Source organism: Anoplopoma fimbria, chromosome 5, assembly GCF_027596085.1.
Source record: "Anoplopoma fimbria isolate UVic2021 breed Golden Eagle Sablefish chromosome 5, Afim_UVic_2022, whole genome shotgun sequence".
Lineage (NCBI taxonomy): Eukaryota > Metazoa > Chordata > Actinopteri > Perciformes > Anoplopomatidae > Anoplopoma > Anoplopoma fimbria.
Genome location: NC_072453.1, coordinates 1,243,872 through 1,269,332, shown reverse-complemented (window position 1 = coordinate 1,269,332; position 25,461 = coordinate 1,243,872). Strand labels below are relative to the sequence as shown.

The 25,461-nt window shown below is 41.5% G+C and overlaps 1 protein-coding gene across 1 annotated transcript in view; it reads left to right on the top strand.

Moving 5' to 3' along the window:
• The window catches only part of tmem94 (transmembrane protein 94), a 30,711-nt gene extending 5,498 nt beyond the window's left edge, over positions 1-25,213 (top strand). Inside the window, exons 2-31 of the mRNA XM_054598868.1 lie at positions 2,539-2,658; positions 2,870-2,997; positions 4,003-4,139; positions 4,805-5,010; positions 6,621-6,772; positions 7,071-7,173; positions 7,299-7,385; positions 7,626-7,742; positions 8,472-8,528; positions 10,733-10,837; positions 10,919-11,092; positions 11,319-11,540; positions 11,657-11,969; positions 12,622-12,795; positions 13,030-13,132; positions 13,252-13,460; positions 13,559-13,740; positions 14,648-14,780; positions 15,592-15,707; positions 15,863-15,962; positions 16,456-16,564; positions 17,371-17,563; positions 17,649-17,726; positions 17,844-17,929; positions 18,032-18,113; positions 19,133-19,290; positions 19,448-19,542; positions 19,653-19,746; positions 21,075-21,245; positions 21,498-25,213. Coding sequence (XP_054454843.1) covers positions 2,539-2,658; positions 2,870-2,997; positions 4,003-4,139; positions 4,805-5,010; positions 6,621-6,772; positions 7,071-7,173; positions 7,299-7,385; positions 7,626-7,742; positions 8,472-8,528; positions 10,733-10,837; positions 10,919-11,092; positions 11,319-11,540; positions 11,657-11,969; positions 12,622-12,795; positions 13,030-13,132; positions 13,252-13,460; positions 13,559-13,740; positions 14,648-14,780; positions 15,592-15,707; positions 15,863-15,962; positions 16,456-16,564; positions 17,371-17,563; positions 17,649-17,726; positions 17,844-17,929; positions 18,032-18,113; positions 19,133-19,290; positions 19,448-19,542; positions 19,653-19,746; positions 21,075-21,245; positions 21,498-21,570 — 4,077 coding nt within the window. The 3' untranslated portion in view covers positions 21,571-25,213. The remainder of the gene's footprint in view (positions 1-2,538; positions 2,659-2,869; positions 2,998-4,002; positions 4,140-4,804; positions 5,011-6,620; positions 6,773-7,070; positions 7,174-7,298; positions 7,386-7,625; positions 7,743-8,471; positions 8,529-10,732; positions 10,838-10,918; positions 11,093-11,318; positions 11,541-11,656; positions 11,970-12,621; positions 12,796-13,029; positions 13,133-13,251; positions 13,461-13,558; positions 13,741-14,647; positions 14,781-15,591; positions 15,708-15,862; positions 15,963-16,455; positions 16,565-17,370; positions 17,564-17,648; positions 17,727-17,843; positions 17,930-18,031; positions 18,114-19,132; positions 19,291-19,447; positions 19,543-19,652; positions 19,747-21,074; positions 21,246-21,497) is intronic.
• The last annotated feature ends 248 nt before the right edge of the window (positions 25,214-25,461 follow it).

Below are 25,461 nucleotides of genomic sequence, written 5' to 3'. Positions count from 1 at the left end.
ACCACAGATATGTGGACGTCTCTTCGAATGGAGTCATATATGACAGTGACTGCCCATTCCATTGATGGAGACTGGAAAGCACAGAGTCTTGTGCTTGAGACAAAACAAATAGAAGAGGCGCACACAGGAAGAAACATCGCTGCGCGACTATCTGAAGTTGCTGATGCCTTTAAAATTCCAGAAGAAAAGAGAGTGTCTGTTGTATGTGACAACGCGGCTAATATGGCACTCTGTGTGGAAACACTAAAGGAGTCACATGAATGGTTGGAGATGCAGGGCGTCAGGTGCGCCGGGCACACTTTGCAGCTCTGTATTAATGCTGCGCTCAAACAAGAGCCAATTTGTCGCGCCGTGGCTGCAGCACGTCATCTTGTGACACATTTTAAAAAGGGGCACAAAGCAAAAACTGGGCTAAAACAGAAGCAGGAGCAGCAAAATGTCCCTCAGCATGAACTTATTCAGGATGTGTCCACACGTTGGAACTCAACATTTTCAATGTTGGAGCGACTGCTGGAGCAACGCTGGCCCATTACCGCAGTGCTGTCTGACCCAAACTTTACCAACAAGAGCGAGAGCAGTACACTGGACCTCACTACAACACACTGGAATGCGGTAGAGGACATTAAAAATGTGCTGAAACCTATGATAACCCTGACGGAGCTGCTGTCTGAAGAGGACAACGCGTCCCTGTCTGCAACACTACCCATGCTGGCAAACTTAAAGAAACGTCACCTGACCATCACGGATAATGACAGCCCCATTACCAAAAAAATGAAAAGCAAGCTGGTCGTAGAAATTGACCGCAGGTGGGAGTTTAAAACCCGAATGATGAGTGTATACATTAAAGCTGCAGTAGTAGACCCTCGTTTTAAGCAGCCGTCTTTTCTGGATGATGCCAAACGAGACGAGGCCTATACAGAAGTTGCACAGCTGGCAGACCGACTGAGTGCACGCAGCGCAGCCACAGGTGAACCTGGAGGTGAGGAGCAACACGTGTCAAAAAAACAGAAAACCGACAAAGAGAAGGAGATTGCGATGCTGTTGTGTGGAGATGAGGAAGAACTGGTTTCTACAGAATCAGGTGGGAGAAGCATAGAAGAAATGAAAAACTATCTTCAGGACAAAACCAAAGTTGACTCTGGACCATTGGGGTGGTGGAAAAGAAACCAAGACAGATACCCGAGCCTGGCCCGAGTAGCAAAGCAACTGCTCTGTATCCCTGCAACATCCACGCCTTCTGAACGCATTTTCTCCAAGGCAGGATTTATTGTCAACAAATCAAGAAGCTGTCTCCTTCCAAAGAACGTGGATATGCTTGTGTTTCTCGCACACAACACAAAAAAGTGTGGATAGTTTGTGGACAGTGGACACTGATTGTAATGGCTACTCTGAGTGAGTAGCCATTTGTTTATTTCATTGTTTTTACATTATTTCGTTTTGGACATTAATAACATTTTAATAGCTTTGCACATTTATTTGATAAATACTTGTAGATTTGGGCATTTTATTTATTTATCTTTGTATTTGTTCTGAGTGAGCCTTCCTTGTTATTGTTATGCACTTTATTTCGTTTCAGTTTATTGCTAAATAACGAACTTTTATGGTTCCCTTTTTTTATTGTGCACATTTATTTCCATTTTTTTTTTTTTGCCTAATGCGCAATTGCGCCGTGCCCACTGTTTGTAGGCTATTGTTTTGAGCCTTTGCTTTATTTTTGGTACATGATCTGGGATGTTTAATAAAGATAATTTTCCCTGAATTGCCTTTTGTATTTAATTGCCTTCTTGTGCTGATATCAGTATATATTTTCGGTAATCATGGGCTATTATATTGCGCAGATGCACGTGATGCCTCCCCATTAGTCGATTTTTAGTCGAAATTTCAGGGTTTCAGTCGACCAAGAATTTCTTTGGTTGATTACAGCCCTAAACACGGGGTTACCAGTGAAAGCAGGAGAAGTAAAAAAAAAAAAAAAGAAGATAAACAAAGAGGACGGTACATGGGTGTTCAGCCTGGAAATTCACATTTACACAGAAACATTAAGAATTAAAGATGGAACATTAAAACACACGGAAACAGATGAATGCAAGCAGAGATTATTATACACAGTTTGTTATTTCATTAACAATTTCTTTTTTATTTGGCTGTTAAAGCTTTTTTGACAAAAACGAGTAAATAGATTATTTGACAATTACCTCTCATCTCGTGAGGCAAGAGTCTGGGAGACGTTCAAATCAGTGAGCAAGAAATATGAAATAAATACCCACGATTGTACATAACATGATATGTCGTTATTATCCTAACTGATATGTCTTAGCAAAGGGCTGTCCCATTCATATTTACACCATTTCAAGAGCTTACAGTCTCTCACACTCAACCATTTAACAGGTGATGTAGAGGCTTTAGGGGGGGGGCTTGGGGTTTGGTTCAAGTCTTCAAATCTTGTTAATTGTATTTGGCAAAGTACTTTTTACAAATTTTTCATGCCCCTTTTTTTTGGTCAAGAGTCTAAAAGGGTCGTTGTCTGTGTGGTTGCAGGAGGAGGAAGCTGTGACTCTGGGCCTGTCCACTGGCCAGGCTCTGGTGAAGCTGCGGGACCAGCTCAACGGCCTGCTGGAGCAGCACCAAAGGCCCGCACGCAGACGAGCCTCTGCACAGGTACACATGCACGTTTATTCATGCACATACATATCGGTGGTCTTCAGCTAAGAGTGAAAACACAAGACTCACAGAAAGCTATGTTTTCTACACCGCCTTGATTTTTATCTATTATGGCAACACGGCTCCTTGATCATTCTTTAAATATAGCGGTCACGTGTTGAACGTCTTACATAACACACTGCGTATTGTTTTGCTCATGTTCTCATAGGAACAGTGGGTGAAAAGCTTCCTTTACCATGGCAACCGTCACTCCTGTCTCCATTGGCCGGCAGCTGCCCTCAGTCTTCTGGTGGTGCTGGGACTCCTCTGTTGCTACGGCAGCCAGCCGAAGGGCAGGTAGGTGGTCTTCTTTCAGCTGAACCGTCCTGTTCTGTAACATCTGTGGCCTCGGTTCCACTTTGTCTTTTCAATGCAACTATGTCTCACCCGAATCGTGCCGGGCCACATTAACCGTCAAGTCTGTTCAATCCAAGGTCTGTATATTCAATCACTATCAGGTGTACATATGCAGACTTGGCTGATTTCTGATCTGGCACATTTGAGCCCAACAGTCACATTGCAACCACGGCCTGTGATATTGCACCATCAGCATCAATAAAAAACTTTTTGCTGTCATTTATTGGTTTTGTTAGGAAATATTTGTTCTGTTGTATTCTGTAAGATCTGTTTTCCTTTGCTTAGACTATTATCAGCAGGTGAAGAAAGCATTGCCCTGTCTGTAGTTTTCACCACCACCAACATCCTGTTTGAAAGTACATTATACAACAGTTGCACCACCATTGATGTAGAAGTACATTCTTTACAGGGAAATCCAGGCTTAGACAAAATCTGAAAATCTTGGAATTCCTTCAGTGCCACGTATTAAATTCTGATTCCAAACAGAAAGAACAAGCTAAGGAGTTCTCTGTGTCCGTCTCAGTATTGCTCATCGACTTGCCCACTGTATCGTCCTCACGCAAAAATAATCAACAGATTGGAGATGGACAGAAGTGAGAAATTGTGATGAATCAGCAGCTACAGAAACCCAGCTGTTGTTCTTGCTGTGAACCCGTCTGAGCTGTTCTCCTTCTGTCTAATACCATTTCATTGAATATATTAACTAACTCACCAATACTGACGGACCATTTAAAACGCATGTATTTCGTTTGAATTTGGATGGTTTTGGTGAGAGTGTAGAAGTGAGAGGGAATAATCTGTTGTAATATTTGGTGTAACTTCCCGTTATGAGATACGTTTTTTTAAAGCTAATTTAGAAAAGTGTGCTGAAGACTGAATTCTTGCATTTCTTTGTCATTTGTCACATTTAATATGGCTCCACTGGCCTCCTTTTCTCCCCCACAGCTCTGGTATAGAGCTGGTGAACGCTGCAGCCCTCCTTCTTCTCTTCGTGCTGAACCTGCTGCTGGTCGGACGCCAGGAGCGGCTGAAGAGGAGCGAGATGGTCCGGCGTCTCAACAGCATCATCGCACAGCTCAGTGGTGAGTCAGAGCTCCAAATATAGAGGAATTATGGCATTTGTATTTCCTGGACAAGATGATCCCCATTTTCATTCCAAAATGAGTTGGGAAGAATGCTGTATACCTCACTAACCATCTAGAAAAATAAAGCCTGATTTAAAGAAATACTGGAATAATTTAAGAATAATTAACAATGGTGCAATTTTTCTGTGATGCCATACAAATGTTTGACTTCATATTATCCTATGACTTCTTTCTCATTAAATCAAAACTTTATTCTTGTAATATTTCTTTATTTTTTTCAAAATCTCTCGACTTCTTAGAGAACACAGATATTAGGAAAGGTGCAGAAAGTTTAGTACATACAGCATAAATTTTGCTGAAACACATGCGCTAATTCAGGTCCAGGGGTTTATGATGAATAAAAAATAATAAATTAATGAATGAATTAGGAGGTTACATCCCCAAACAAAAGACGCCATAAAGCAGGAAGAGTAAATCATGCCTACATGTGTGTTGACTCCTCTGAGCAAAACTTGAAGGAGTTGCGTTTGTCCGGTTCACCTTAAAGGTCAGCCCACCTTAAGTGAGCGAGCTGGTTATTTTGTATGTATGTACAGAATATGTATGAATCCTCCCCTCTTCCTCTCTAAATGCTTTCTCTCTTTCTATGCCCGTTACTCCAGACTACCTGTCCGGGTGCGTGGGTGAAGCGCGGTGGTCTCCGTCTCTATACCCGGATCTGTACACACCCTCGTCCACATCGTGGTCCCTTCACTGGACCTACCGTGACTCCCAGCTGGTTAACCTTCCCGTCAGCCTGCTGGTGGAAGGAGACATCATCGCTCTGAGACCTGGCCAAGAAGCATTTGCTTCCCTCAGAGGCATTAAGGTCAGTCTGTGCGTAGGCACACACATACATGGACGTGCACACGTGTTTGGAGATGCAGGGGTAAAGTCAAGTTTGGAACGCAAGTAAAATGTGCAGAAGGTTTTGTGTTGGATTGACAGAAATTATTCCTCTGCAGTTACTCACAAGCTCCCTCCTCTTACATAATGTCAATACATCTCTGGTCATATTGAGAACATTGAAATTTGCTTGAATACTGATTTGTAGATACCTTTGTTGAACTTCGATTCATAAAATATAGATATATCGCTTAGGAAATTAAGAAATTCAAAGGTATCAGTTATTTGCCCAAGAAGTTCATTTTGAATATCAAGATATACCAAATACCAGAACTGGTATTGGTACAGAAAGCCAATATTTCGTTATCGGTCCAACACTAGCACACTAGCACACACCACTCTCGACCCTGTGTTGATTTCCTCCAACTGACGTCACAGCTTCTAACAGCCGCCAGACCGGCGGGCAGAAAACAGGCTGTTCTGGGTCCTGCTGGCACGTAAATGCATTTATACAGCCTGCAGAGGTACATGGTTACACATGAGGAAATAGAAAGTTTCCACTGAGCCAGAATCAGTTCAGGTTTGTTTTTCACACAACACGATCTACAACATCGTCGTAGATCTCTATTTATGTGCAATTTTCATTGCTGAACATCGTGTTCGACCACCGTCTTTGTCCCTTTAAACCGTTCTGAGTTCATATGAAGCCTGCAGCCGGACGTGGTGTTTGCTGTGTAGCCGCATTGACGTAAGTTAATTAAGAAAGAGACGGCCTCATTGTGTGGGATGAAGCTGAACACATGCTGATATGAATGAGAGGGTAACATTTTATGTCTTTTTTTCAGTACCTTAGCATTGAAGTGTGATTTTTCTCAAATTGCTAGAGGCATATGTCGCTTAAGTTGAGGCGAGGTTTATTTCGGCATGTATTAGTGCTGCACAATGGATTCAATATTTTTTCCCACAATCAAATGAACATTATCGACTGCGATTCTCACATTTAAAATGTTTGCTCTGCTCATTGATAGGCTACCTACACTGTATTTTTTCTTCTTCTGCTTCTTAAACCAACAGCCGGCTGACAGGAGGTGATCGAGATGTTTTGGCTTCAGTTTTGGTATACAACAGATAGTAAACAGGCTAGGCGAAAATGCACTGAATTAAGTTGAAGATCAACCTTAATTTAAGTCAGTTGGCAACCTCTGGTTCTGAAAATTGAAGCCTTTGCGGAAGTTTCTTAAAACTTGCATTTTCTCTACTGACCAGCAGGGGGCGACTCCTCTGTTTGCAAAAAGAAGGTCTGGTTGTATAGAAGTCTATGTGAAAATGACCCAACTCTCTTGATTTATTAACTCAGTAAACATTGTAAACATGAGTTTATGGTCTCAATCTCTAGTTTCAAGTCTTCTTCAACACAGCATGATGTTCATTTAGTAGATTATAGTCCATTTAGAGTCAAATAGACCATAAAGCAGAGTATGCTACACCATAACGTCTAAACTCAGTGCTGGTGTCGACTGTTGATCCATTGGTACAGAACGGCCCATTAAGATTAGATCCTGTGACCGGCCTAATCTGTTCTTCCCTCCTCAGGATGATGAGCACATAGTGTTGGAGCCAGGAGATTTATTCCCCCCATTCTCCCCTCCTCCTTCACCCCGGGCCAATGAGAAGAGAGGACCCCAGAGCCCCCAGCAACACCGTCTCTTCAGAGTGGTACGGACTCCAGTGCTGGACATAGTCAGGTAGGGAACCTGCCCATGTCTGGCCCCAGAAAGGGTTTGCACACAGGGTTTAAAAAGATAACAAATGTCCATAATACATTAAATCAACTCTCAGACTAGGGGGAGTATGTTGTTGAAATGCAAATACAGGATACATGATCACATAAAAAGAAAATATTTTCTTCTGGGTGAAAAATGAGTCTCTTGACAGAAACACCTAGATGCTGTCAGCTCCTTATGAGGATGAAAGAAAATAAATAGTATATAAAACTTTATCAAAAGTAATGTTTTTTGTCCCTTGTCTTCCTTTTACTAACAGGAACAGTTTGGAGTTGGCGTTGGCTCGACCAATCACAGTGCTGGATAATGAGAGGTTCACAGTGCAGTTGGTTATCACCAAGTTAGTCTGCCCAGTCGTTCTGGTGAGCAGTTAAGAGTTTCTTAATTGTCTCTGTATTTGGAATCACTTGTTCTCTACCTAAAACCTCCACGTTGTAATGTTGTCCAACTTTTGTCTCACCGGTATCTTAATGGTCTCTCCCTTTAGGCGGCATTCCTGCTAGTGAACACTGTTCGCTATTTCTGTGATGCACCCAGTCTCACCCCTCCCTGCTTCAATTTCTTTCAACTTCAGGTACAGTCAGTCAAAATTATAAAAGTGCAGCTAGCAAAGACTGGAGTGTGTACTTTTAGATGTTTATCATTAGCTGATATTTGGATTATTCTAAAATTCTTAATGTTCCTTCATGAGTCTAACTTTTCCATTATATGTTTGATATAACATTTTTTTAAAATCAGAGTGGCTCAAAAGAGATCACAAAATGCACACGGGATGACTGCACAGAGATGTAAGTGTGTGAAATTGTGTTTGCAGTTGATGGGTGTTCTGCCCATCTTGCCCTTGCTCTTCCCTGTCATGTGGGTGCTGTTGAATGCCTTCGGAGAGGCCAGAGTCCTCGCCGAGTTCAGCCGCGCATCCCCAGCTGGTCTGGTGAGGGACGCACACACACACACACACACACACACACACACACACATATTCACAAAGTTAAAAATGTGTGATGTGCACTGGCGGAAAAGAACGCTTTAGTTACTAACATGGAGGATGTGTGTTCTAACTATAATATATAATATATCTAAAGAAACACACTGTGGGGTTAGACTGATGTCTTGGTTTGATTTTAAAAGTTCAATGCCAACAGTAGAGTACTCCCACCTAGGCCTGCACGATTAAGAACAAAACAATAAACAGAGATCACAATCATTTGTTCAGATTTTTCATTGAAATTAGGGCAAACTGTTTTTATTGACTTTCAAATGTAAATTTACAAAGCACTCCTTTCAATTTAATGTTGACGCCTACGACAGGTCCGGACCTATCATAATTTGTGTTCGTACCTTAAAAATACAAGAAAATTGGTCACCAGTGTCAGTTGTCAACTACTTTTGTGCTAATTTTCCTTTCATTCAGATTCTTTGGATTTGAAATGAAATAACTTTTACTGAATGTACACTTGTTTTCTTCCATGCTGGCCACTTCAATAAATACATGGTTACAGTGATCTTGAAACCCATATCAGTCTAACCCTAAAACACACACACAACACACACACACACACACACACACACACACACACACACACACACACACACACACACACAGAGAGGAGACACAGAGAAGGCCCCTCTGTGTTTTAACTAGACTCTTCTCTCGCCCCAGCTTGCTAAGTTCTCTGAGGATACTCTAAGCAGCTACACCGAAGTGGTTTCCTCCCAGGTATAACCTCTCGCTGTCTCACTCCCCCCTCCCTTCACTTGCTTGGCTCCCGACTCCACCTGAACCCGCCTGTCTCCACTCGCTTGCTGTCCTCGCCCTTTGCAACTCCCTCTCTGGAAATCCCCCGTACACCGCTCTCTCGCTACCCTCCCACCACCACAAACCCGCTCGACCTCCATCTCAATTCCATCTTTTCAATTTCTTCTCCATGGAAATCTTCATGGGCATCTTGTGATCAGACCACCTTATATGGTTCTCTATGTGTTCACTACATTTTATTTATTTTTAACCTTTGCTTTTTGTTTTTCATTCATTTCGCACGACATATTGTTCCCTCTCCTTTTGACTCTTTGGTTTTTGGTCACTCTTTCATCTGTTGATTACCAGTCACCAAGTCTTAACGGTGTACCTCTGGATGCAAGTTTACATCCATGCCTACAGTCATCTTTGACATGTTATCTCAACTGTCAATCATGTCTCTTTCAGAATCATTTTCTTACCTCATGATTTCAGCCTCTATTCCCACGACCTCACAGTCCCTGACCAATCACTGTCCTCCATTGTTGTCTGGCTTAGTGCTCGATGGAAAACAAACAAATCAGCAGATTACCACCGACCTGTCTTTCTGAAACCATTAGTGTTTTGTCTCTGGCTTTGGCATTGCCCCCAGATGAATGCATAGCAAGTGTAAGATATAGGGAAGAGATGATCCTGAGAGGGACTTTCACTTGAGTCTTCCACCTCTGCTTGTCTGCCTGCACTGCATGACTGGAAATCAGCCCCAATATGTCTAAATGCTGGATATTCTTAAGGGTTTGTGTTCCTTCCTTATCTCCTTTTGGAATTATTATTATCAAATGCTGATGAAATCTGTGTTTGGCAGATCAATTTCGTAATAGTCGATCACCGCACTGGCTGTTGGCCTTTAAAAATCCTAGAAACAGTCATTTACATCCAACATGCTCCTTATTTGTGCCTGTTGCAGTACGCTACACATGGTAGTAGTGTGCAACAACAAGTTGAATCATTGAGGAATTTGTTACTGTATGATTTAACATTGATGATTTCTTTGCCTCATGTTTGTACATTAGGGAGGTAACTGAGTATGTTTGGGATATGACCCACTAATGCACTCTTAAAAGAGGTACTACTATTTATGCAGGAATCTCAAGTTTTTCAGTTGAATCAGACTTTCAATTTGAAAGCATGACTTGTTGATTACAGGTTCAGATTATGTAACGCTTTCCCTGAAAATCCTGTCCTTGCATTCAAATAGCCCCCTCCTATATTGTCGCATGCACAGATTTCCTGCTCTCCAGCTTCTCCTCAAAATCACACTGCTTTTGTGCGATTATGAAACTATTGCTCTCAGATTTCTCCTATGCTCTTGGATTTTTTTGTGCAATAATATATATATATATATCTCAAATTGAAAGACCACATTTTTTAATAAAGATAGGGTAAAAGCTCTGCACAATGTCCATTCAGGATAAATTATATTAAATCAAATCTACTGTTGACACCATCAGATTCAGATATTTTTCAGTCCCAAAGTAATCAAGTGATTGTTGTCAGTACATCCATGTTTACCGCGCAAACAGGAGCTGTTGGATACAAATTGTAGCTTTGTGTTACTTCCCTTTGTACATAGGGATGTAACACAAAGTGTACCTTGTTTTCCAGACCTTGGCCAGAGAGGCGGATGGTTCATTTTGGATGTAGTCTGATAAAGAGAGGAGGCAAGGAGGGACAAGTTGTGATTGTTTTACAGTTTGTCCCTCGCTGAACCAGTCGTCATGGATACCATCCCAAAGAATCAAAATCTGCATGGATTTGTTTTTGGAGCACTCACAAAAATGCTGCATCTTGCACTAGGCTTCACCTCCTCGCCTTGTGCCACTAGCATTGTAGTTTAGAATCTTTCTCCTCTTTTTTTTTTTTTTTTTCTTTACAGCCCAATCACAGAGCTGATTAAGGCTTATTTGTTCTCTAGTTGGTTGGGGGATTTTAGGCTGAGCTGTTAACTCAATTTGCTTGTTTTTGCTAAATTGTAAATTGTCCATTTTATTAACTGAATCACTATATTTACGACTGTACATTTTACTCATACCTTTTAATTTCCGTTTCCTCTAGTTTGTAGTAGAAAGCAGTTCTCTAACTCAATTTATACGTGTGTGTGTATGTGTGTGTGTGTGTGTTTGCAGGAGTTGCTGCGTTGTGTGTGGCGACACCTGGTTGGCGTCCTGAAGGGAGAGTCTCAGACACTCTGTTATACTTCCAGCCTTTTACACACTCTGGGATCTGTCACTGTGAGTATTATTGGCGGGATATGAGGAAAATATCTAACTGAAAATGTTCACTTATGTTGTATATCTTTTCTGTGTATGTAGGTGCTGTGTTGTGTGGACAAGCAGGGCATCCTGTCGTGGCCTAACCCCAGCCCAGAGACCGTGCTGTTCTTCAGCGGACGGGTGGAGCCGCCTCACAACAGCCAGGACGATCTCAGAGACGACCTGTCTGTCAGCTCCTACTGCCGAATGGAGACGGATGATGACAGGGATGAGGTGTGTGTGTGTGTTTGTGTGTGTTGGTGTGTAGTGTGTGGTGTGTGTTTTTAGGTGACTTTTAGCCTCACTAGCAGCCTGGGGGTAGGGATTGTTACGTTTGAAAAGAGAAAGTGGTACCATGCTTGAGCTGTTTCTTTTTTTAAGTAGAAACTGGCTGGAGTTAATCAGCTGATAATGCACAGTATGGTATCCATCCCTGACTAGTTGTGTCTCCGCTGTACAGGCCCAGGAGGCGGAGGCTCTGCTCTGTCTGCCAGCAGAGCCCTCCACCCAGTTGGGGGAGGGCCCCGAGCCCAGCGAGACGTCACACGACACCGCCCGCTCCACCGACACATCCCGGTTGCGTCGTGCCTGCCAGCCTGTGCACACTCGCACGAAACACCACTCGGGATCCAACGTGAGCTTCAGTCACGACACCGAGGGAGGCGAGGACGACCAGGCCCAGGTAAAAACATCTGTAACTGAGCGCTACTCATTTGTAAGGAATAGTTACGAAAGACGGGGGAACATTTTATTTGGCTTCCCGATTCATGCTGTGTTGTTTGTCCCACATGTCTCCAGGACTATGGGATGGGATGCCCGGATGCTGAGGCGGACGACTTTGTGTGTGACTATCACCTGGAGATGCTGAGCCTGTCGCAGGACCAGCAGAACCCAGCCAGCATCCAGTTCGACGACCTCTCCTGGCAGTGCCACCTGCCGTCGCTCAAGCCGCTGGGCCTCAACATCATGCTGAACCTCTGCAACGCCAGCGTCACCCAGCAGCTCTGCCGCTTCTCAGACCACCTGTCCAACCTGGCCCTGCAGGAGAGCCACGGCACCGTGCTGCCCGTCTACGTCCCCTGGGGGCTCTGCGAGCTCTCCAGGCTCATAGGTGAGCGTGGAATGATGGAGGAGGCCTGGTTTTCCCCCTTACTTTGTTAGGTCATATGAGAACTTCACTAGATGGCCTGGCACAGTGATTTCAGCCTTGAAGTTTTCTTCAGAAGGAATATCTGATGCGACTGTCATCCCACACAGTATGAATTATAGATTAAGTTTCATCTGAGGAGAAAGTCCCACCCTAGAGTAAATGTCTGTGGTTTTAATATTAAAGCAAGGCCACAGGTTGTTGCTATGTTACATTGATGTACTGAAATGGGAGTATTTTTTTTTTTTTTTTTTGTTACAGTTCCTTCTCTAGTTAGAAAGGTAATGAATGAAAGGACTTTCCTTTTTTTATAACATGTTTACTAGTCCTACACTGGACTGGTTTTGCGTCTTCCATTCCACTGGGTCTTTGAAGTCCAACCGAAATGGATGTTCATCGTTTAAATCAAAGGAACTTTATCTTGTTTTTGTGAAGTGAAATGAGTTCCAGTACCAGGTTACATGTTAAAAATCTATGAGACAATAAATCGTGTGTGTGTGTGTGTGTGTGTGTGTGTGTGTGTGTGTGTGTGTGTGTGTGTGTGTGTGTGTGTGTGTGTGTGTGTGTGTGTGTGTGTGTGTGTGTGTGTGTGTGTGTGTGTGTGTGTGTGTGTCAGGGTTCACTCCTGGTGCGAGGGAGCTGTTTAAACAGGAGAACCACTTGGCTCTGTACCAGCTGCCATCAGGAGAGAAGACCAAGGAGTTCACATCCCGCCACCTTCATTACTTCACCAAACGGCAGCCTCCTATCTCCCATCTTATCTCCCTGTTTGTACGAGACTCTTCCTCCAGTGAGTCCACACACACACACACTTACCTCACCCGCCTGTGTCATTGTCCCACTGCTCTGTTTTCTTTTATTCTACAATTTTAAATGAACTTATAAGGGCTTACTCTTTATTATACTTCAATAAACTAAGTGTTAATTCAGCTTTTTCTTGAGTGAGTTTACAAGAGAATCATTTATTTAGTTTTATTGCATATGTTATTCCCTTTGTTGTGAACTCTGACCTTTCTGTTTGCAGATAACGTCCAGATGCTGTCCCATGGCTCAGCCGACCTCATCCTGGAGTCCTGCACCGACTTCTGGGATGGAACCGATATCTACCCCCTCTCAGGCTCAGATAGGTGCAGTGTCTTTCACACTGATGAGTCAAACACAAAGAATCAAAGAATTCACTATATGAATTATGAATTCTGGTCTTTCTTTCATTTTTTACTTTCACCTGTCACTTCTCCCATAACAGAAAGAAGGTTCTGGACTTCTACCAGCGTGCCTGTCTGTCCGGTTACTGCTCTGCGTTTGCCTACAAACCCATGCAGGTCTCCCTCTCCAGCCAACTGGATGGGAAGTGCGTGGAGCTGGCCCCCGGTCCCTGCCTCTTCTCCGGGGTGGAGCTGCCCTCCACCACCCCCATCAAACACAACTCCTGCAGGAACAGCTGGAGCTCCGATGGTACGAGTAATTGTTAGAGGGACGTATAGTTTAGATTAATTATACAACTTCTCCTGATTTTCCGATCTCTTTTTCTTTCACCCCCTTCACGTCTTCAGAGGGTATAGGTGAGGGCGTGGAGCGTGAGGACTGCGTCCAGGCCCTCAGTGGGCAGATCTTCATGGGCATGGTATCGTCTCAGTTCCAGGCGAGGCTGGACACGGTCCGGCTCATCGATGCCCTGGTCACCGCGTGTATCCGCTTTGTTTACTTTTCCATGGAGGATGAGCTCCGCAGCAAGGTGAACACACATGATACTCATATCAACATTCGATAGGTGGTTACTTTGGCCAAAATGATGGCATGATACTTTTTCCTCTAGACATGTCTCTGCTGACAGAATAATGGTTCCTTCACAATCCAAATACATTTGCATAACCCAATATGCAATTGTTACCAGTCAACAGTTTGTGACACAGCAAGGGAACTTTCTTATTTTTGTTGTTGTCTTTAGTAGTAATTGCTATAAAAAAAACTACAATAATTGTTAGCAGTAGAACCATAGACTGTATCTAAGAAGTGGACGTAGTCATCATGAAGTCACCAATTGGTTTGTGGACTGCTGTTATGAAGCCTTAACTTTGGCGTTTTCAATGTTGCCATCTTGGATTACGATATTTGCCATGTTTGTTTTTTTCGCAACCAATGAACAGAAGTTACCGTATACACCGTATACTGCTCTGGTAGCGGCAGCAACCTGTCAATCACAGTAAGCCCGCCCTAAAGCATACCCTGCTATACGGTCTATTTGACTCTAAATGGACCATCATTTACTAAATGAACATCATGCTGTATTGAAGAAGACTTGAAACTAGAGATTGAGACCATAAACTCATGTTTACACTGTTTACTGAGAGACTATTTGTCTTAGTATCCCATCTTTAAAAAGGAATATACATTAAGGTTTGGAAAAAGGGTTTTAAGGGAGAAACTTTAATTGTGTATACCATTGTAAAAATCATCAGTAACACCTTTTTTAAGATAAAGAAAGAAAGAAAAAATATGTATATGAAAAAATGTACAAAAAATACATTTTATTTATATAAATATATATTTATAAATATATGTGTTGGAACATCTATACACAATGTCACAAGCAGTGAAAGTGTGAGCACCTGACATATGTGGGTACTTTTGTGTCTGTACAGGTTTTTGCAGAGAAGATGGGTTTAGAGACGGGCTGGAACTGTCACATCTCTCTGACTCCAAACGGAGACAGTCCCTGTGACGGAGCTCCGGCCAGCCCCGGTCAGGGCTCCCTGCATGAAGACCTGAACCAAGGTACCAAACTAGGGAAAATTCAGGACTTTTTTATGTGGATTTCCAATCAGTGTATGATAATAAATGTGTTCAATTGAAGCAATACATTCCTCAGTGCACGCTCTATTGACCGAGAGAGTTGAGTTCTCCTGTTGTGGAGATGTGTAGGCAGTACCTCGATGTACCAGGATGCATTGCGGGCCAGCTTTTATCCAACTTCCCCTCTACACGCCCCGACTCAATCCACTCAACAGCTGGGAGACAAGACACAAGAACAGATTTTGCAGCTGTGAACATCTCAATTTAGCCCGCACTGAGGAATTTATTGCTTCAATTGACATTTAAACTACATTTACCATCAGCAGTGAATGGACATCCACATAAAAGGCACTGTCTTTTCCCTTAACACTCATTTACAATGGGGATGCACTACATGACTCTTCTACTGACTGCACATATATTTCAAGTGTACTCTTTATAGTTTGCTAGGTCTTGCATCTTAAATGCTTCAAGTGAACCTTCACTGATTTTACATAGTTATAAAACCTTTTGTGAAGACTAAAAGTTCATAAATTTAAAAAAGCTCTGTAGTCCGCTCCTCATCTCAGCTTGAGGCTTCGTTAACTGCTAAAAGCATAACGTAAAGTTAGCGCTGTTAGCCGCTAGCCTATTGCTCAGCCGTGTAGAGGCACTGGACATGCTCAAAAGTGTGTTCCTCAAACTGAGGTGGGTGTCAAATAGTTTTTCCTTTTAATTCCAGCCTCAACAAGTGAACCCTGTGAAAAGCTAGTTCTAAATTGTGCGGGTGTATCTCTTTTCATTTGTGACACAGATTCCCGGGATGAAGCAGAGGGTCCACTGCTGCCAGAGGAGGAAGGCCACTCTGACCTGGCCAGTTTCCAGCCCACGGACAGCGACGTGCCCAGCTTTCTGGAGGACTGCAACAGGGTAACAATGCCTTTTTATTAACACCATGAAGCTACTACTCAGTTCTCTCTACAATAGAGGACTTAACGGTATCTGTAACAATACAGATCTTTCTGTCCTTTTGATTTCTAAACTAACAGGAGATGATGTATTGCCTGTCTCTGCTCTTTTTTCAGGCCAAGCTACCTCGTGGCATCCACCAGGTTCGTCCTCATTTGAAGAACATCGATAATGTGCCTCTTTTGGTGCCACTCTTCACAGACTGCACCCCTGATAGTGAGTCCTCTTCACATGTTTTTACATAATAAGTCACCTTCCTTATGCGTAAGTCCACTTTGTTTTGTGCATGCGTTTGTCTTGACTCTTTCAAGGTGTCCTCTTTCCTCCATTGTCATTTTAAAAATGAAGTAGATTCTGATGAGGAAAAGCAATGATAGCAATGGCAACCAATAAGGCCGACGTTTCATGTAAAGAAATAATGATCTAAATCAGACCTCAAATTTCATTATTTCAGTGGCAAGACCACTTGGCTTGTGGGTGATGTAAATTTCATTAGGCACAAATACCCAATGGCAGGGCAGCAGGGCCATCAAATAAAACCAACCTGCTACTGGTTATGTGCGCACTATTTCACTAGATTACAGGAGGGCATCAAGGCTTGAAAAAAGCTGGGGGCAGTCATGTCTGAAGTTGAAATTCCTGCCCCGATCAGAACTCATTGTTTGCTTTACAGTAATACTGACTCTAGTGTTTTTGTTTTTCTTCACAGCCATGTGTGAGATGATGAAGATCATGCAGGAGAACAGGGAGGTTACATGCTGTCTGGGAAGCTCTGCCAATTTCCGCAACAGCCGCCTGTTTCTACAGAGTGACCTGAGGTAAACACACATTAATATAGTACATCGTTTATTTTTTAGTAAACTGCTGTTATTTGATTTGGGTTTGACCAATGTTGATTTAGAATGTAAATGGATGATATTTATCACAAAACATTAGAACCAATAGATTTAAATTATAATGAGGATATAAATATCTTGCATTTCTTTGTCAAATCCAGTTGAAAGCTATAGTTTCTCATCAACCTCTAGTGGTAGCTAGCCAAGCAGATAGTTTTGGTTCTATTTATTCAGGTTTGGAGATATCTGTCTCTGATATTTCTAACCATCCAACATAAAGGAATGAGTGGTGCTCACAGCATGAGATAATCCACAGAACGCCGGTGTGAGGAGGTCGTCCATAAACACAGATTAATAAAAAGATAGAATAAAGGGAAATGTTAAAAGTGTCCGGTTCAGGTCAACGCTACCTTTAGTGAGAGTACTGGACTTCTTAAACTGATAGAAACACAGACTTTTCCAACTAAAAACACCACTTTCCCCTATTATCTGTTTTTACCAGCGCTGTTTTATATAATTTGCTAGCAATGTTGCTTTTGAAAGCTCTGTCATTGTTCAGTACAAATTAAATTAAATTTCCCTTCATTACAATACACTACTGTGAAGACAGATATCTCAAAAACTGGACGAAAAACAAAACAAACTAAAACCAATTCCACGGTTAGATTCTAAAAGAGGTAAGTGACGAAATGTCTTACTGTAACTTGGGTTTATTTACCCTTCAAGGGCCGAGTAGTCGTATCCCGATTGGCCAATATATCATTTTTTTCAACCTCCTCCCTCCGCAGCATTGCTCTGGACCCTCTGTACCCCTCTCAATGTTCGTGGGAGACGTTCGGCTATGCCACCGGGGGAGGATTTAGCGACAGAGACGCTGAAGGTCTGTCTCCCCTGAGGCTCTCTGGACAGCTCAACAGCCTGGGCTGCTCCGTCACCTTCCACCAAGGAGAGAGCGTCAGCATGGTCAAGCTCATAGAGCAGGTTAAGACACGCCACGGATGCACAGTAAGTCGGAGATGATAATCAAATGCACTCATTAACCCGCCTTTGGTTGAATGTGTTCCAGGCACGACACACGACCTACGGCATCCGCAAGTGCTTCCTTTTCCTGCTGCAGTGTCAGCTCAGTCTGGTCATCATCCAGGTGAGACGGGAGATTATCACAAAGTCACATGGATATTTACACTGCACTATGCTAGCTTTTTATGTAAAAATACATTTCTGATAGTCGATAAATAAGTGTGCTGGTGTTTTTCTGCAGTTCCTAGCCTGTCTAGCTCAGCTTCCTCCTCCCATGAACACCACTGACATCCTTTGGCTGTCCTGCTTCAGCTGCCCACTGCTAAGGTACACACACGCTCTACATGCAAGAACTTTAGAAACAAATAATACTATGTAAATTTGCTGTGCTGTACGGAATGTGATGTTTGTTTTTTGTTGTGTTGACAGCGTGTCATTTTTGGGGAAGCCACCGGACAGTTCAGTCATGACAGTTGCCACAGGGAAGAACCTAGATGCAATCCCAAGGAAGGTAGGGTCACATATAAGTCAAGTCTTTTAAACCACTGCTGATATTTTACATAAACACATTCCTGATGATGGCAAAGATCAACAGCACAAACAGTGAACAGTGTATCCCCACCTGGGGCCTTTTGAAAAAGGTAAATGGTGTACACATGCATTTATACATGCATTTTACAGCTTTTGTATTTGATTGCATTAGATTGTACAAGAGTATCTAATGAAAAGGCAATGAAGTAGTAATGAATATTACAAAATGATGATAATAATGATAATTCACAAGATTCTTGCTTTACTTTATTTACTGAGTAGCTGGAAGCTTCCAAGCTGCAATCATAAAGTCGACATTCAAATTCTAAATTTGAATGCTACGCAGCTTCTTCTTTTTTTTATTTGCATCTCTATTCATTCTGTTTGAATTCTATATTTCTGCCAAGTTGCTGATAAAGACCAAGATACACTAGTATTATTTGTATTATACTATTTTTGGAACTAGATTACAGTGGTAGCTGCGTAGGATTGTTTTCAATAATTCCCAAGAGTTCAGTCCAAAAGACAGATGTAATCATTTCCAAATTCAAAATGTTTTAATCTAATAATACATTCTGCTTCAATCCATTTGTGTTGGCGTTTAGCCTTTCAAAAAATATTTTCACTGCTTTAAAAAATGGTTTTCTCATGATCAAGCAGCAATTTAAGATTGCCATTTTTTTTCTTTTTTTTGGTTGAGGTTGTCATAGAATGTAATTACAGACATTCTGAGCTTGGTTTGAAAATCTCAATAGAAACTTTGAAAGCATAAAAAACATTACATTTAGTAAAGCCTTAGTGCCTTAGTTATCAATTCTAGAAATATAATGCTCAGTGTAAAGTGCTGCTGATAAACACAACAGTCTGGATGTTAATAAATAATACGTTTGTGCCACTTATGTACCTTTTTACTAAATAGACTTGACGAAGGAAAACCTAAAAGCCTGTAATTATAATTCGTCTGACCCTCTCATCATGTTTGTCGTCATCTTAAACCAGACCCAGAACTACTTCCTCGGCTGTTTCCTGTTGAAGTTCGGCTTGACAGTGTGTGCCTACCTGTTGGCCTTTGGGTTCACCCTGCAGGAAGTCTGCTACATAAGAGGCAACTCCAGCTTAGCTGACAACACCACTGATGTATACATACTCACAGCCAGGTAGGAGAAGCACTGCAGTCCCACTGTCAACCAAATATGCCATTCAGAGGCTCATTTGAGAATTTGACAATTGTATCACAGTTAATTCCATGATTATTTGATGCAGTGAATGATATAATAGCCGCATACAGCTGAATGTTTTTCTGTTTGACTGCAGCTCTTCAGGCGACGCTCCTAACTGGTTCGATGAACTGTCAAACGGTCTGCTGCTGACTCAGAAGGTCATGGCAGGGTTCCTAGTCTTACACACAGGTAGGAACTCTCTCTAACATACGTAGCATAAATCATGGTCAAAGTTACCCATGTTCTTTTAATCATTATTCAAATCGATCCGTTTCTTCTGTATGTTCTCGTTTCCTCAGTGGTGATCTCCCTCAGCTACGTCCACCGCTCTCAACCTCTGTGGAGAAAGAGTCCCTTCAGCAATACCTGGTGGTGTCTCACTGTTCCTGTGGTGTAAGTGATCATCTCCTGTCTGAACTTATATTTTCTTCCGATTTAAAACAAAACAAATTGTTATTTGAAAGTTGTTCTAACATTTACAAATTATTCTGCGGCACTTCAACCATTTAACCCTCATCCTACCAACATATTCAACATACAAGGACTTCCTACTGAATAAACAGAATAAACTACTGCAACAACTGAAAGAATATTGGGAAATGAATGTCATCTGAAAAAAAAAAAAGACCAAAAGATCAATTTGCCTATTGTATAAAACAAAAACAGACAGAGCACATGAGGAAATCTGTGTCTGCTGTATATGCGTCTGTCTCCTTCAAAATGACTGACAGAGCGTCACTACACCCTCGGATAGTGTGTCATACTTTAATTCAGGACCCATGGCAAACAGTTTATATGTTTTATCTGTTCAATTTTATATATTAAAACTTGAGCTGGGGGTGGGAGGGGAACAATATGAAGCGATGAATGTTGGGCTAGTAGAACCTGCAAGAACTTCAATCTACTTTCCCTCCTGGTAAAACAGAGAGCTCCCACAAAAAAACTTGAACCTAGATCAGCTTTTTCCGCAACTCAGTGCAATATCTTGCGGCAACCTCCGGTTCTGAGGAGTGAGGCCAATGCGTGAGTGTCATACACTTGCATTCTCTCTACTGACCAGGGGGCGACTCCTGTCTAGAAGTCTATGAGAAAATGAATCTACTTCTTTCTTGATTTATTCCCTCAGTAAACATTGTACACATGAGTTTATGGTCTCAGTCTCTAGTTTCAAGTCTTCTTCAATACAGCATGGTGTTCATTTAGTAAATTATGGTCCATTTAGAGTCAAATAGATCATAAAGCAGAGTATGCTTTAGGGCGGTGCTACCTTGTGATTGACAGGTCGCTACCCCACCAGAGCCGTATACGGCATCTCGTCTTCACTCCACAGGTGTCCAAATATGGTCACTTCCTTTCACCGGTTGCAAAAAACTGGATAAAACGCATTACTCAAAGCTCCGTGACATCACAGCAACTACGTCCTCTTCTTATATACAGTCTATGGCATCAACACACTGCATTTGCCAAACAAATAAGTGCCAGTGGACATTCCTGCTAAATTTAGTTGTATGAACCATCAATTCTACTGATGACCTCACAGTGTTCAAAATGTGGGATACAATGATTGTCACCATGATAACTTTCCAGAGTTGTAAAATCCTGTCTCATTGTTGCAGTATTTATTTTAATGAAATGCACCTTATAAAATAGCCTTGCATTGTGAGCCCTCCTTTTATATGTCTTACTACATTTTCAAAGCTCACTCTCTCTTTCTCCTCCAGTCTGCTCAGCCAGGTTGTTCAGGCCACAGTGGATTACCAGTTATGGCGCGACCAAGGCAGCCTCCTGCCCTTTAACCTGGGTGACATACCCCTGCTGGCGTGGCTGCTGGTCTCTCTGTCCCCACTGCTGGTGGTGGTGGTCAACGAAGTGGTGAAGCTTCACGAGATACGGTATGAACCCAGACACTAAACTAAAACAATGGTCTGAACCCATTAACTCAGTAACTTTGGGTCATGGGATATTCTTGAGCAACAAAACTAAGCAAGGTGGGAGAAGGAAAGGCAGCATTTTTCAGGATTATTTCGTAATCCGATCAGCCTTACATTTTCACTCATAATGTGTTGTGAAGCAGAAAACAATGCAGCAGATTGTGTCCCTGTCTTGATCAAAACCTCTGATTTTGTCCCCTCTGTCCATTTCAGTGTGCGAGTTCGATATCAGAAGAGACAGAAGCTGCAGTTTGAAACAAAGCTGGGGATGAATTCTCCATTCTGATGCGGTCCCTCTGAGGTACCGCAAGTGTTGCTGTTGTGGCAATACTGGGAAATAGTTCTGGAAACCAGGGAAGGGCCGGATGCAAGTATTGTAGAACCGAACATTAACACTTCAGCCCAACAGCACTGCAACCATCAGGTGGAGCAGACATGATACGTCACGGTGGGGGCTTTATGGCGTAAATGTTCAAGCTCCTGGGTATGTTCTCTTAAAACTGCGGGCAGGGAAAAATCCCAAAGCATTCATTTCCATTTGATAGAAAAGAGCCAAAAATAGGCAACAATTTATTGTCTGGTTTTAGTTAGTTTTAACGGCATGAGGAATGTTTTTGAAGAGGTTTATGCTTTCTCGCTATCACTTCTGTTCTCCATCTCTGAGAGACTTTGTGCATGGTTGCTCTCATCCCCAGGAATGCCCAAGGGCCCAAACAAAGAATGTTTTAGTGAAGTTAATTTTAATGTCACCAAATGAGACACGCACAGTGAAATGTGTCATACCATTAGGCCAGTCCAGCAGTCATTCATGGTAAAAACACATGGGGCGGGAAAAGGAAAGTAATTCTGAAGTGTTTAATATTAAATAAACAAACGTTTATTATGAAATAGATAATCAAATTATGTAAGGTATTTACAATTTTGAAGTTATCTAAGTAACTATTAAGTTCGTTTTTATGCCACAATGGACTTTAAATGTCGGCTAGTCGCATGCCCCCTGCCTATTAAGCTAGCAAACTCAACAACGGCTACCAGATATAGCTAGTAAAATCCTGTTAGCTAGAACAAAAATGTCCAAATAATTCTGGGAAAAAAAACTATGGAGCTGGTGCTTTAAATAAACACCAGCTAAGCAGGGTTGTGAGCTTTATTGCTGAGCATCAAAGAGAAGCGACAGTATTCAGCTAACTTCAGCTAGTTAATTCACGGTTACTACTGCCACATTTTCAATCTACAGATGTTCCTCAGAGAAAGACACACAACTCTGTTTAGAACAAAAACACAGACAGTCTTTCTACGTGGTCGCTCAGCCCAACATGGGCTAACCAACACTGCTAACATTGCGTTTATGCTGACCAATAAGCTAAGCTCACAAGCCCACCTAGCGGGTTAGCCAGCTAGGTCGGTAGCAAGAGCAGCCTTGTTAAGCTGATTCGTTAAAGCTTAAGAGATTTTGTTTCTGTTTCTCTTTATATACAGCAGCAAACTCTAGCTAGTTTACTCACAATTACTGTACTTTGACGTTGTTGTTGTTCTAGCTAACAGAAGATAACAGGATTTAAATATGGTAGCCATTGTTGAGTTTGCTTGTTTAAGACGAAGGGGTTACGTGGTGGTGAGAGGCAAGTGACACGCTGCTGTCATAAAAAACAACCAAAAACTTGACATGAATAAAGAATTTGGAAAAATGCCATTATAGAGTAACCATAGACTTTTGAATAAGGCCATTTCTAAAATGAAATACAAATGATTTCCAATGAAATTCTGTTAATTTTAGAATAAAAACAACAATTATTGGTTTTTTTAATTAGTAACTTACAAATTGATGGTTGATATATCTATTTTAAACAATTTATTCCTATGATTATTTATTTCATACTGTCTTTTTTAATTAATTTAATATTGCACACTTCGGGGCTTCATATGTAACAGGGTGTTGGTTCATTGCTTGGCATTGACAGAATAGGGTCTAACACTACCTCTAAGAAAATGTGATAAAGAAACTTTTCTAAGCCTACTTTCTGAACCATTCTATCATTCAGTCCTTGAGCCACATTTTAACCTTCACTGTGATACTATTATTTTATTGTGTTTTGCAACAAACATTCTTTTGTTGTCTCTAAATTCCTGAGCAAAGCCGAGCCTGTCGTAACATGGTAAGGACTGAAGATTTAGGATTGATTTGGATCAGTCCCATTTTCTACACACAAATCTACATTTAAATATAAACTGTATACACATGTGTCTAACTGAAGAATGTGCCAGCATGCTATTATGAACCCATGCAGCTGGCTGTGCAATGCTCTTAGCAAGTCCCTCCCTAAAGCGATGGATTCACTGAATATATAATTATGTTTATTCTGGAATGCTAACATACCAGAGTATTCTGAAAGGTGCTTTGTATCATTCAGTTGCCTTTCTTCTCAGCCTGTCTGGCTGTTTCAGCTCTGAACACTTCGACAGACAGTCTTTCCTGATCCTCTTCGAGTGTCCCCATTAATCAGCTGTGTTCAGGCCAAATTGTGACAGTTCCTGTAATATGCAGCATCAGCAGCAGACGTCTGTATCACTGATGGTCTATTTCAATCAGACCAGCCTTCTTAGTGGTGCTGTCATCATTTCAGATGGACATGGTTTTTGATATTGCTACTGTATACAAGTGGGACGATGGCATTAATTGGTAATACATAGTTCAGAACTAAATACCATGCTTTTATGTCCCTCATAATAACTCTCTTTGTACAAATATCAAGCAATGGAAGTCTTTCTTGTCAGTGCTGGATTAACTGCTAGGAGGTGCCGGGGCAAACATTTGTCAATTTTTTTCCCGGAAAATGTATTAAATCCCAATATTCATACTGATATTGTGATATAAAATTAAATATACTGTAATTTAGGATTTCTTTTTTTCATATTTTATTTATGCTGTAATCAAGTCACATTTACAAATTAGGTTCGATTTTCTACTCCGTTTTTAGAATCCTTTGGTCTGACAGAAATAATTGATCCTTTGCTAAATCCCACCCTCAAACGCAAACTGGCCAATCAGAATGTAGCATCTGCCAACTCAGACCAGGATCGAGACTACTATCCGGCTGTGCTTCATGCATTTGTTTCAGACCTTCATTTTCAGGCTGGTTTAGTGGTTTTGGAGCTGGTCGTGGTCAGATGTTGTGTAATAGTAATACTCGTTACCCGGAGAGGTTGGAAGAGGCAATTACGTTTCTTAAAGTGAAGGGTCAGTTGTTTTTAGGATTTTATCAATATCCCCGTTTAAACCTCTGCTGGCTTTTTTTTTTTTTTTTTCATGTGTGCCTGTTTTAGTGAATACATCGCTACAAAATGCTCTTTTAAGTTCCAGATTTTAAGTGGGGGTGTTTGCGCAGAGGTACAAGTAAACAAGTGCAAAAGCAAATTTTGGTTTTACGGCACTACTCGCGATCACCGTCTGACTTAACGGTGTAGTCTGCATGAAACTACTGAATACAGTTTTAAGACAACCATTACAATCCAAGAAAACATTTCTGGTTTTTAATCAGCCCTGTTTCATAATTTTGTTTTATGTCATGACATACATATAGACTATGCTGCATGAATAAGATCCAGTGAATGCTCTGTCTTGATCGATGTACACATTATATATATTTCTACTGTTTTGTTCACAACACAGCCAAGCATGGACTTCATACTGCTTGTTACCAAGCCACTGGTACAACCTGCAGAGTTGATGCTTGGCATTTCGATGACATCATCGTGCACATGCTAGGAGCTGAAACCTCTGTCACTTGATTTGTAGGGTGGGATGGGATGGGTGGGGGGGTGATAGACTATGATGTAGTCGTCACAAGATACATAAATGTATATTTTGTATTTTTTAAATTGTCTATGTTCAGGACTTTTGACAAATGTGTTTGTGTATTGATTATGTCATGTTAATAAATACACTTTTATTTATGAGATTGATTTGTTAAAATATTGTTGCACAAAACAATTACATATAGAAAGTAACAAGAGGATGAGCATGGTGGATTTGAAGAAAAATAAATTTTTCATCCAAGTTTACTTCCAATTCTATATTTTGTATGGAGAATAAGTCTCAATAGCAGACAAGTATGCGTTTTCACAACACGCACAACACAAAAGGTTCTGATTTGAAATCAAATAAGGTTTTGCTCGG